The sequence below is a fragment of the Salmo salar genome, chromosome ssa06, assembly GCF_905237065.1.
Source record: "Salmo salar chromosome ssa06, Ssal_v3.1, whole genome shotgun sequence".
Classification (NCBI taxonomy): domain Eukaryota; kingdom Metazoa; phylum Chordata; class Actinopteri; order Salmoniformes; family Salmonidae; genus Salmo; species Salmo salar.
Genome location: NC_059447.1, coordinates 57,804,387 through 57,817,300, shown reverse-complemented (window position 1 = coordinate 57,817,300; position 12,914 = coordinate 57,804,387). Strand labels below are relative to the sequence as shown.

At 39.7% G+C, this 12,914-nt stretch overlaps 1 protein-coding gene across 3 annotated transcripts; it reads right to left on the bottom strand.

The window, feature by feature from the left end:
- Positions 1 to 674: 674 nt before the first annotated feature.
- LOC106607707 (CMP-sialic acid transporter) lies at positions 675 to 12,898 on the bottom strand. Of its 3 annotated transcripts, none has more exons than XM_014204951.2 (8): positions 12,691 to 12,898; positions 6,091 to 6,271; positions 5,740 to 5,899; positions 4,183 to 4,335; positions 1,949 to 2,015; positions 1,682 to 1,858; positions 1,407 to 1,541; positions 675 to 1,040 (listed from the first exon to the last, which is right to left on the bottom strand). In XM_014204951.2, the coding sequence occupies exons 1-8, from the start codon at positions 12,893 to 12,895 to the stop codon at positions 907 to 909; spliced, it is 1,212 nt and encodes a 403-aa protein (XP_014060426.2). In that variant the 5' UTR covers positions 12,896 to 12,898; the 3' UTR covers positions 675 to 906. The 3 variants fall into 3 exon arrangements, with proteins under 3 accessions (XP_014060426.2, XP_014060427.1, XP_014060425.1); XM_014204952.2 differs by lacking the exon at positions 12,691 to 12,898 and adding an exon at positions 11,890 to 12,135; XM_014204950.2 differs by lacking the exon at positions 12,691 to 12,898 and adding an exon at positions 10,817 to 11,477.
- Positions 12,899 to 12,914: the final 16 nt, after the last annotated feature.

Here is a 12,914-nt window from a genome sequence, read left to right as displayed (position 1 = left end):
AAGAGTGTTGGTGGTTCCAAACTTCTTCCATTTAAGAATGTTGGAGGCCACCGAGTTCTTGAACTTTCAATGCGGCAGAATTTCTTTTTCAGTACCCTTCCCCAGATCTGTTCCTTGACACAATCCTGTCTCAGAGCTCTACGGACAATTCCTTCAACCTCATGGCTTGGTTTTTTGCTCTGACATGCACTGTCAACTGTGGGACCTTATATAGACCTATGTGTGCCTTTCCAAATCATGTCCAATCAATTGAATTGACCACAGGTGGACTCCAATCAAGTTGTAGAAACATATCAAGGACGATCATTGGAAACAGCATCCACCTGAGCAAAGGGTCTGAATACTTGTGTAAATAAAGTATTTTTAATACTTTTGCAAACATTTCTAAAAACCTGTTTTCACTTTCATTATGGGGTATTGTGTATAGATTGAGGAAAGTAATTCATTGAATCAATTTTACAATAAGGCTGTAACATAACAAAATGTGGGAAAATGGAAGCGGTCTGAATACTTTCCGAATGCACTGCAAATGCTCAAGCTCTCTCCCAGGTGAGATTCTGTCAGCTGTGTATATACATTCAGTACTTTGTCAATAGTGGAGTACTTGACATTGACAGTGGTTCATGAAAAATATTGTTGTCCATTACTAACAGCAGTCCCACAGTAAACAAAAATAAGGAATAAAACCCCAATGGTATTTATTTTCTATGCATACATTCTGCCTCAGCGCCACACTTCCCTTACGCTCCATCATTACTGATATAATGATGAATCTATATTATTGAAGTTCCTTGCCGACGCTCTTATGGGACAACAGTAGACCGCAGTGTGAAAGAGAGCCTCATGGGCAGCTCCAACACAGAGGTCAGGAAACACCATAAACCTTTGTTATTCCAGACCCAGGCTTCAAACAGTGATCAGTTTCTGCCTGGCCTCCTTGTCTGTGTCTGCTCTTGGAAGCTTGGTGGTGTCTTGTTTCGGAAGTCCGTAAAGGTATATGGAGACACACACCAGCATTGCTCCACAAGCAAAGGTAGCAGCTGCATGAAAAGGGAAAATGGTTACTGAAAACCTGCCATGGACTATTGATGAATTCACTCAAAAATATATTCAGATGATTTTTTTTCTAAGCAGTGTTTCCCCTATATTCATTCATTTAGAAATAAGATACATTTCTGCCACGACACACTTAAATGGATAGTAGTTGGCTTAATGACTGGAAATCTATGGGATCAGGTAGCATGTCATTGCGCTAGTAGCAATACACCCACCACGACCCTTGCCACAGCGGCTGAAAATAAAAATATCCTATATTAGTACTCCTATATTAGACCACACAAAGCCTAGTGGCTGAACAGTGACTTATGATAGTCCATGCCCACAAAGATGTAAATGATTTGACTCACTTATCTGGAGCCCAAACAGAGTGACAGATGCCACAGTAGAGAGAACGATGGCGGCTGCAGCAGAGAAGCCTTTCATGATATTGTCTGTGTACTTCACCACCACTGACGTGTACAGACCACCCACACTGGCCAAAACTGGAAGAAGAAAATACCAAATTGTAAATTCAATGTACCGCACAAATTTAGGTTAGGAAAAGTTTTTTTTTTTTAAATATACATTTCTCCAGGCATTGTAGAAAAATCATGAATATGTTCATGTGTCAATATTGACTCACAGACTACAAAGCACACCCAAGGCGTGTAACCGTAGAAGAAGCCTTTCTCTACGACCTGAGCGCCCTCAGTCATGTAAACTCCAGCGAGGGTGACCACAATGCCAGACAGGTACATCTGGATGTTCCTCACCCATAGGGATGTGTCTGAGCTCTTTAGGACCTTCTCAAAGTACACCCCTGTTCAAACAAAGGGACACCATTAGGTTACCTGCCATTATCATCATAAATTACATTATAGAATATTAAAAAGATATAAAGCAAGATTACCTGCAAACCCAGAGCACAACACAGCCACAGCAATGGCCATAAACCCCAAAAATGGGTTCTGTTCCACCTAAAAAGATTAGAACATGTCAAATACTCCTTACATAAAAGACATTTAGCCCCCAACTTTCCCATGCCGGCAACTTTTTGACGCTTTTCTTTAGATCTGAAGAGGTATTGCCAGTAAACAAAGGAAAGCGAGCATTTTTTTAATTCCGTCTACCGACCAAGTCATAATTGTGGTAAAGTTCTGTCTACGGCTTTGTATGAAACGTAGCCGTAATGCCAAAGCGGCATTGGCACAAACTACCATAGAATTAAGAATACTAGAATACCACTGAATGATGAAAATATTGGAATAAAGTAGGCTAATGGAAAAAGTCATGTATCAAATTGTTGCTTACTGAAACTCCCAGTCATCCAATAGTTATAATATATTTGAAGCAATAGCCTACCCTCGTCTCGTCAACTACATCAGTCCTTCAAACTGTGGGGCTTGCGAGGTATCGACTTTAAAAAAGAAACTTACTCTTGAAAGTTGTAATAATGGAATGCACAAGGTGCAGTGTAGAAATTGGGTAGTGCATCATCAGTTCCTCTTGTCATGTCAGTCATTACATACCTTAAGAGTGCTATTTATAGCTTGATATAAAATACCCAGAGCAACTTGCCCATGTCAGTTGACTTTTTATTTTATTTAGGTTTTTCAGTCCATAGATATGTTGTACATTTTGAGTCACTCAAATATTACATGAATAGACATTAGACATGGCAAAATGTATAAAATTGTAAGAAAATTCGCTTTAAAAACGTCAAAATTGTCTTTGCACCCCATGACAAAATTTGTAGAATTACAGGAAATAAGCTTTAAAACCTACAAAATTCTCTCTACCAACAAGGGGGTGTGAACAGTTTGTCATGAACAGTGCTCGTGCCCATGGAAGGGGGGGGTTAACGTTAGCAGCTAGCCTGGTACTACACGACGTATACAAAAAAGGCCACCAGTGAACCCAGTGTTTTTTACAGTACGAGTGAACCAGTTCTTAGGTTTATTGTACTAATAGTTACTTATTGATCTTGACTAGATAGCAATTTATTTTTACTGGCTTCATGGGAGAGTAACTTCACATCAGATTGAGCTTAAAAATTGTTCAGAAATATTGAAAACATTATGGGATAATGCATTTACTATAATGTGAAGCTGGAGAGTTATCAACATTGTGTAAGGGATAATTAACAACAAGCAGCTATGCATTCTATGGAAAATAATTAACAATGTGGAAGGTGTGTTCCATGACGTCTAGAGGAGTGGAACTCAACCTTCCAAGGAAGGTGTATACAAATCTCTGCTGTTAAACTAAATGTTAGTCCAAAAGAAATGCGAGACGAGCAAACGAATTGATAATGTCATCTATTCATTTGCTCATCCATCACGGCTCAGAAACGTTTAGCATGCAATAATGTAGCAGAAATCAAGTGTAGACCTATTAGTTTGCTCGATCGCGTATAGGCAACTCCAAAAGGTTGAAATGTGAACACAACACTTTGGAAAATATAAATTGCTATTATTTTCTGAAAAATCGGGATCATGATGAAGATACTCTGAATGTAAGAAACTATGCCTGCTCCCTAACAAAGGTGGATAAAAAATAAATAATTGTAAGTTACCTTTTCAAATTACAATACAGAGGTTCATCCAGGTGAGATTTCTTATTTCTTTACATGATCATAAAGAGCAGATTCTAAGGTTTCTAAAGCACATACAGGGAATCTATTGATTTCATTTGCAGGGGGCAGCCATGTAGCCTATAGGCTGCACAAACCAGTAGCATAATTTAACTAAAAAAAAGATATTTTATTCCTGCCATTAGATGCATTTAAAAAGGTTTATGCTGGCAAGAATGTGGTAAAAATAGGCCTGTTTGAAAGGGGGTCATATAAACATTGCACTCCAAACATTAAAAAATAAAAATAATAATAATAAAATAGGCAACATACCATAAATCCTATGTGAAAAGTGTATAAGATTCTTAACAAATAGACAAGGCAGAGAATTCCAAACCTCAGACTTGGGTTGTAAACAAGCCATTAGAACATCAGCAACGAACCAGTATACACTTGACATGCCCATTGGCCAGGTCTCCCTTGTAAAATAGGTATTCTGACCTCAAATGGGACTTCCTGGATAAATAAAAATGTGAAATAAAAAAAGCCAAAACAGAAAACACCAAGGGTACCTGGACTTTAGTGGCCTCTGCCGGTTTCCACTGGACCAGCGTGACGCCCAAACACAGCATAAAGACTGAGAACCACTGCAGCCTGCTGAGAGAGCGGTTCAGCATGAGGACCATGCACAAGGCCGTGCACGGGATCTTCAATTGATATGTCACCTAGGTAAGGAAGATACAGTGAGAATATGAGCCAGAGGTGAAGTATAGATACATTACCAGTCCGAAGGTTGGACACACCTACTCATTCAAAAGGTTTTTAATTTATTTGTACTATTTTCTACATTTTAGAATAATAGCGAAGACATCAAAACTATCAGTTATGTTGTGCCAAGGTAGGGGTGGTATACAGAAGATAGCCATATTTGGTAAAAGACCAAGTCCATATTAAATGGCAAGAACAGCTGAAATAAGCAAAGAGAAGATTACTTCAAGACATGAAATTCAGTCAATACGCAACATTAAGAACTTTGAAAGTTTCTTCAAGTGCAGTCGCAAAAAACCAAGCGCTACGATGAAACTGGCTCTCACGAGGACAGCCACAGGAAAGGAAGACCCAGAGTTACCTCTGCTGCAGAGGATAAGTTCATTAGTTACCAGCCTCAGAAATTGCATCCCAAATAAATGCTTCAGAATTCAAGTAACAGACATCAACTGTTCAGAGGAGACTGAATCTGGGCCTTCATGGTCAAATTTCTGCAAAGAAACCACTACTAAAAGGACACCAATAATAAGAGGAGACTTGCCTGGGCCAAGAAACATGAGCAATGGACATTAGACCGGTGGAAATCTGTCCTTTGGTCTGATGATTCCAAATTTGAGATTTTTGGTTCCAACCGCCATGTCTTTGTGAGACGCAGAGTAGCTGAACGGATGATCTCCGCATGTGTAGTTCCCACCGTGAAGCATGGAGGTGGTGTGATGGTGCTTTGCTGGTGACACTGATTTATTTAGAATTCGAGGCACACTTAACCAGCATGGCTACCACAGCATTCTGCAGCAATACGCCATCCCATTTGGTTTGCGCTTAGTGGGACTATCATTTGTTTTTCAACAGGACAATGACCCAACACACCTCTAGGCTGTGTAAGGATTATTTGACCAAGAAGGAGAGTGATGGAGTGCTGCATCAGATGATCTGGCCTCCACAATCACCTGACCTCAACCCAATTGAGATGGTTTGGGATCATTTTCACCACATAGTCAAAGAAAAGCAGCCAACAAGTGCTCAGCATATATGGGAACTCCTTCAAGACTGTTGGAAAAGCATTCCAGATGAAACTGGTTGTGAGAATGCCAAGAGTGTGCAAAGCTGTCATCAAGGCAAAGTGGCTACTTTGAAGAATCTAAAATATATTTTGATTTGGTTAACACTTTTTTTGGTAACTATGTGATTCCATGTGTGTTATTTCATAGCTTTGATGTCTCCACTATTAATTCTACAGTATAGAAAACATAAAAAAATAAAAAACCCTTGAATGAGTGTGTCCAAACTTTTGACTGGTACTGTACGTCAATTCTTAATGTGACATTTTCTGCAGAAATCATGAAATTTGTAGTTTATACCTGATACACAGCTGCATCAAGATTGCTCAAGGCAACAAAGGCCATGTTATTCTGAACTGCATAGACCACAGAGGGAACACTCAGTTTCAGCAGCTCTTTTGGACTCCAAAATACATGTTCAACTATGGATGCTTTTAACCTGCCAAAGCTGCCCGTTTCTCTGCAAGGTGAAAATGAAGACAAACATGTATAAAAGCTGAGCTACAGGGGCATTAATTCATTCAACAAAATACTCAACACAAGGGTGTTCTACAGTATTTCTTCAAGGCAGAGACCACATGTAAAGAGGCTATCCAAGTGCATTTGTTACATGGACGGTCATGAAAACAGTAGTACATTGGATATACTTACTTGGTCAACATCCCAAGGCTCAAGAACAATTTAATAACTTCTGTGATGCATACTGCTGTTGTAGAGAAGTACATAGCTGTTGATGATACTGTCCTTGTGTATCGTAATACCACGGTGTAAGTTGCTGCCACCAGTGTCATCACTGACAGACAGTAGACCTTGAACATCACACTCACTGGCTCTGTAGAGAGAGGACAATGATTTAATTATTTTTTTCCCAATTTAAAGTTTTATTAAGTTCTTGTTTTTCCAAATCAACAAAGCACATTCCACATTCACAGATGTGACAGACTTTTATATATAAATAAATATATATATATAAAAAATATATAAATAAATATATATAAAAATAAATATATATAAATAAATAAATATATATAAAAATACACACATATATATACACACTAGAGGTCAACCGATTAATCAGAATGGCCGATTAATTAGGGCCGATTTCAAGTTTATAACAATCGGTATTTAAGGCCACCGATTTGACGATTTTTTTTAGATATTTTTTTTATGCTTTTAAAACATTTTTTTTTTAACCTTTATTTAACTAGGCAAGTCAGTTAAAGAACACATTCTTATTTTCAATGACGGCCTAGGAACGGTGGGTTAACTGCCTTGTTCAGGGGCAGAACGACAGATTTTTACCTTGTCAGCTTGGGGATGCAACCTTAGGTTAACTAGCCCAACGCTCTAACCACCTGCTTTATGTTGCCAAGGTAAGTTGCTAGCTAGTATTAAACTTATCTTATAAAAAAAACAATCAATCATAAACACTAGTTAACTACACATGGTTGATGATATTACTAGTTTATCTAGCCTGTCCTGCTTTGCATATAATCGATGTGGTGCGCATTCGCGAAAAAGGACTGTCTTTGCTCCGACGTGTACCTAACAATACATCAATGTCTTTCTTAAAATCAATACACAAATATATATTTTTTAAACCTGCATATTTAGTTAATATTGCCTGCTAACATGAATTTATTTTAACTAGGGAAAATGTGTCACTTCTCTTGCAAACAGAGTCAGGGTATATGCAGCAGTTTGGGCCGCCTGGCTTGTTGCGAACTGTGAAGACTATTCTTCCTAACAAAGACAGCAGACTTCGCCAAACGGGGATGATTTAACAAAAGCGCATTTGCGTAAAAAAAGCACAATCGTTGCACGACTGTACCTAACCATAAACATCAATGCCTTTCTTAAAATCAATACACATTTTTAAGCCTGCATATTTAGCTAAAAGAAATCCAGGTTAGCAGGCAATATTAACCAGGTGAAATTGTGTCAGTTCTCTTGCGTTCGTTGCACGCAGAATCAGGGTATACAGAATCTGTCTCGTTGCGAACTAATTTGCCTGAATTTTACGGAACTATGAAATAACATTGTAGGTTGTGAGATGTAACAGGAATATTTAGACTTATGGATGCCACCCGTTAGATAAAATACGGAACGATTCCGTATGTCACTGAAAGAATAATGTTTGAGATGATAGACTTAACTATAATATAATAAACCTTAGGTCATTTAATATGGTCAAATCCAGAAACTATGATTTGATATTTGATAGCGCAGTCTGACTGAGCGGTGGTAGGCAGCAGCAGGCTCGTAATAGTCAAAGGTATATGGTTTAGAGAGAAATAGTCGTTGCGTCATAATTCCTGTAATAACTTGCGGCTGATCTTCGTTATTTTACCGTTCATGTCTTCCATAGAGAATGTCTTGATCTACTTCAAATAAGGTCTGTGTTTTGTGCTTAAACCACCTCGGTGTTTTTATACCCGTGTAAATCTCACTAGGTAACGTTTGTCAACATATTTTCATAAATCCACTCTACAAAAAAAATGATCTTCGCTTATATTGATCTGAGTTATATCCTATGGATATCTACACAGTTATAAAAGTGGCAAGGTGGTGTAAGCCTAAACCAAACACAGACCTTATTTTAAGTTAATCTGATCTTGGCACATTGAATTCACCGCAGAGCTCTTGAAAGGATTTCAGTGTAGTGGTTTTCTGATGAAATAGGTCTGAAAAGGTCCTGATTCCTAGAGTTTGCCAAAGATTAAAAGTTGGCATCCCTCAGGGCTTTTGGCAAGTCTGGGTTGCCAACTATAGGCGAGTGAGAACATATTTGGGGAGGAAATGCCCAGGTATTTCTTACAGTCCCTCCACGCTAGTAGGGTGCTGTAAATCAAAGGTTTTGGCTATGTTGCCCACTTCACTAAAGTTATTAATGAAAATAATTGAGCTTAGGGGCAATGAACCACAGGATTGGGCTTCTGAACCCACGTTGACTCTTGTCTGTTTGTGATCCATGCTAGCATGTTGCAGATTTGGGCAGACCAGTAGTACAATTGAAGGGAGGGAAGGGCAAGACCACCCTTAGATTCAGGTTTCGATAGAGTTGAGAACTTGATCCTAGGTTTATTGCCCCATATAAATTTGGTGATGCTTTGGTTAGTTGTTTTGAAAAAGGAAACTGGGAGATAGCATGGGAGCATCTGAAATAAATAGTTCAGTCTAGGGAGGATGTTCATACGGATGACATTAATTCTTCCTACTAAGCTAATTGGGAGGGAGATCCAGGTTTGGAGATTGTTCTTGATTCGATCCAGGAGTGGAAGATAATTTTCCTTGAAAAGGCTATTCAGATCTGGTGTTATGAAGATCCCAAGGTATTGAAACCCCTGTGTCTTCCATTGGAATGGACATAGTGTCTTCATAGAGCTGGTGAGTGTAATATTGAGGGCAGACAGTGGATTTGTTTAAATGTATCTTATAACCTGAAACTTTTCATACTGAGCAATTGTGTCTAAAATGGGAGGGAGGGATATGTAGAGCAAGACATCCGCGTAGAGCGAAATCTTGTGCTGCAGGCCGCCTGCAGAAACACCCATAATACTTGGATTACTCCTTATCAACTCTGCCAGAGGCTCCGCCCCCAACAAGTAGAGCGGGGGGACGGGGACGGCAAGCACCCTTGTCTTGTGCCCCGTCCCAAAGGGAATCTGTCAGAGTTCAGTCCATTAGTAGTCACCATGGCATTTGGATGAGAGTATAGTGATTTTATCCATTTAGAAAAGTTCAATATGGGCCCAAACTTTATTAAGACTGGGAACAGAAAGCTCCACTCCATCCTGTCGAACGCCTTCTCAGCATCCAGTGAAGCCAGCAGGACAGGGATCTGTGCGTTTACTTGATCAATAATATCAAAAAGACAGCGAATGCTATCAGAAGAGTATCTGTCTCTAATAAATCCAGAGTGGTCCGTTTTTATTATTTTGGGAAGAAGAGTGTTTAGTCTTTTGGCGAGCAATTTGGTAATTATTTTGTAGTCGAAATCCAACAAGCTTATGGGCTGGAAGGACGAGCAGGATAGAGGGTCCTTGTCTTTTTTGAGCAACACTGTAATGTGAACTGTGTGCATCGAGTCTGGGAGAACTCCGTTTTTGCAAAAATCCTCCAGCATTGGCATGAAAATAGGGCTAAACTGGGGCCAAAAAGCTTTATAGGACTCTGGGGAATCCATCTGGGCCTGGGGACTTATTAGGTGGCATGGAGGTAATTGCCTCCAGGACCTCCTCAGGAGTGAAGGGGGAGTTGAGATCTTCTTGGTCGGTCTCTGATAGTTTAGGTAGCGAGAGTCCCTCTAGGAAGGAGTAGAGTTCTGCCTCCATGTGTTCTCTCTCAGAGGTATATAGTTTGCAGTAAAAATCATTTAGTTAAAATGTATCTTTTTTGGGTCATATGTGACCTCGTCCTCTGCTGTTCGGATAGCCATGATTGCTTGCTTACCAATTTTAAAAAAAAAGACAATCTACTCGGCCTATTGCTATACTCATGGTATTTCTGTTTAGTAAAGAAGAAAAAAAAAAGTTATCCCGAGTATAGTCCAAATTCAGTTTGGCTTTGGCTGCTTTAAGTTGACTCCAGGAGGTGCTGTCTGGGGATTGTTTATGTACTTTTTCACAGCGTTCCAGCTCCCTCAAGATCCAGCCTGTGTGCTTCCATTGCTTTTTTCTTAGAGGAAGCATATGCAATTAGATGACCTCTTAGTGTGGCTTTAGCAGCGTCCCACATTGTGGCCGGAGAAACAGAAGAATCTTTGTTGTCGTGTGTGTAGTTGTCTAGCCATGTAGTTACCAATATATGGAACGCGTCGTTTGATAACATGGAGGTGTTGAATTTCCAGCTCTTTGACCTCGGAATGTTTTTGCAGAGGTCAAAGCGGAGGTGGACAAAGGCGTGATCTGAAAGTGCTATGGGTCCGATTGTACATTTGGCTGAATTTATGAAACTATTTGGGATAAAAATGTAATCTATACGGGAGTAGGTGTTACGGACATTAGAGTAGTATGTATAGTCCATAGATGAGCTATTAGTCTCTCTCCAGATATCTATCAGTCCCATCTCTTTAGTAAGAGAGTTCAACATCTTTGCAGATCTAGGATTTGTGGTGGGGACTTGAGATGATTTGTCTAGGGTTGGGTTGACGGTACAATTAAAATCTCCAGCCACCAAGCCAAAGGAAACACAATGCTCATTGAACAGGGTTATCATTTTTGACATGAATGCAGGAATGTCTGTGTTAGGGGCGTATATGTTTAAGATAGTAATTGGTTGTCCATACAGTAACCCAGTTAAAATAAATCTCCCCTCCCGGATCAGATATGTTTGTCAATTATGAATGGAGCATTCTTATGGATAAGTATGGCTGTACCTCTACTGTTTGATTTGAAAGATGAGAAATACACCTGTCCCAGCCAAGCTCTGCGGAGCTTGGCATGGTCGCCATCACAGAGGTGTCTCTCTTGTAATAGCGCGATGTCTGCTTTTTCCTTTTTTAGAGCACATAGTATCTTTTTCCGTTTTATTGCATGACCTAGACCATAGCAGATCCATGTCAATAGATCTAAGGTACTAGTCATCGAACAGTAATCGAACTTTAGTGCAAGTCATCTCTGGGTAAAGGTGGATAATAGTTACAGCTGCGTTCACATAAAAGGAAAATAAATGGTGTACATAAAATAAGTCTCTGAACACCCCAGCCGAGTTCCCAAACAACTCGACATATCCCGTTGTTGAGTTCAGTACGTTGGGATCTCAGCTCAGAAAGGATGTCTTCGACAGAGTGCGAGGTCGGCATTCGTTGGGCCTCGGTGGGGAACGGGTCCTCTTGCTCCTGGCGCTAGCTTTTTCTGAAGCTAGCTGCTTCTTCTTCGAGGCTTTTCCTGTCGCTAATGCTCGAGTCCGGGTAAAAAAAATGTCACCTGTAATGTCGCCTTTTGTAGCCGCTATGATTTTTTGACTAAAGCTAAAGGAGTTTAAACTTGTAGTTGAGGTAAGATTAGGAATTGGAAAGTACTTGTGCGGAAGTGTTAGTTCATGCGACCGTCTCGTTCGAGGGTCACGTGATCCCCATCAGGACAATGATTCTTGACAGCATGAAGTTCACCGAAATTAAGAATGAGGCAAGGAACCGAAAATCAGTGTGGACGGCCACCTAATGACGAGATTCGCAATCGTTACAAGAACAATCTATATAGCCAGGGGATAAGTTTAGACAGTCACCTAGCTAGTTGTATCTGGACTCAGCAGGTGGCTAACTAGCTACTTCGCATTGCCTTTCCGTTCAGAGAAGCTGTCTTTTTTTCCCGCTAGATAGCAAAATACCAAATACAATTTCTTTAGTTTAGTGCATTAGGCTAACTTGTTGCGTTAAATAGTTCCGAAACAGGAACTAGTAAATAACATTGCAAATACCGTTAAGCATAGCTAGCAGATTTCACTTACCGTTAGCCATGGTTAACTTGATTGTTGTTAGACGAATGCTTGGGTACTTAACGTGATCACCTACCGACGTGTCTAACCACACGTATGACTAAACTTTACAACTATGATGATCAGATATGAAATCCTGATTAAGGTCGTCTTCTTTGGTATCATGGCGTTCGCACATTTGTTTGTGCATGCAGCCACCTAGAGTTCGGGAGTGTGTTGGTCGCTCACGTTACATTTTGTGACGCAAAAATAAAAAGGTAAAAAATTGCACCGCTTCACCTATATACCACTATTCAGCGGTGGAAAAAGTACGCAATCGTCATACTTGAGTAGAAGTAAAGATACCTTCATAGAAAATGACTCAATTGCAATTGGACAATTTTCCTGTCATGCTAAGCATGCAAAATGTAATGAGTACTTTTGGGTCGCAGGGAAAATGTATCGAGTAAAAAGTACATTATTTTCATTAGGAATTTAATGAAGTAAAAGTTGTCCAAAACATAAAATAGTAAAGTACAGATACCCCAAAAAACTACTTAAATTGCACTTTAAAGTAGTTTTACTTTAAGTACTTTAAGTACTTTACACCACTGCCACTATTTCATAAAGACGGGGCTCTTTTGTTCAACACAACTTGTACTCTTTTGAAGTAAAACCTTGTACACCCAAGTACTTATCTGCAGCTACCATCACCTTTTCTGTTATTTACGTTCCATTTCTGCGGTACAGTTGATAATCATGGTAATGAATGCTAAAGCCAACCTTACCGAAGCACTAATTCGTATCACTCTGTATTGGCCTAGGCCTACTCACCCTTAACCCATCCTCTACTCTCCACTGCCTCAATGGAGATTCCCTTGCTTTTTAGTGTAGGATTAGATTTAATCGGTGTCCGGGAAACTGCCCTGTAATGAGAATATTTAAGATGACTGAAGTTCATATTTAGGCCCAGCCAATCAGAATGAGTTTTTCTCCACAAAAGGGCTTTACTACAGACATAAATACTCCTCAGTTTCATCAGCTGTCCGGGTGGCTGG

Bases quoted from the DNA above. Each gene is read 5' to 3' on its own strand.
- LOC106607707 (XM_014204950.2), bottom strand. From the start codon at position 11,024: ATGACTAGTACCTTAGATCTATTGACATGGATCTGCTATGGTCTAGGT. The intron at 5,900-6,090 runs GTAAGTATATCC...TTCACCTTGCAG, and splicing joins AGCCTTGGGATGTTGACCAA to AGAAACGGGCAGCTTTGGCA. The intron at 2,016-4,182 runs GTACCCTTGGTG...TAATCTTTTTAG, and splicing joins CAGAGGCCACTAAAGTCCAG to GTGGAACAGAACCCATTTTT.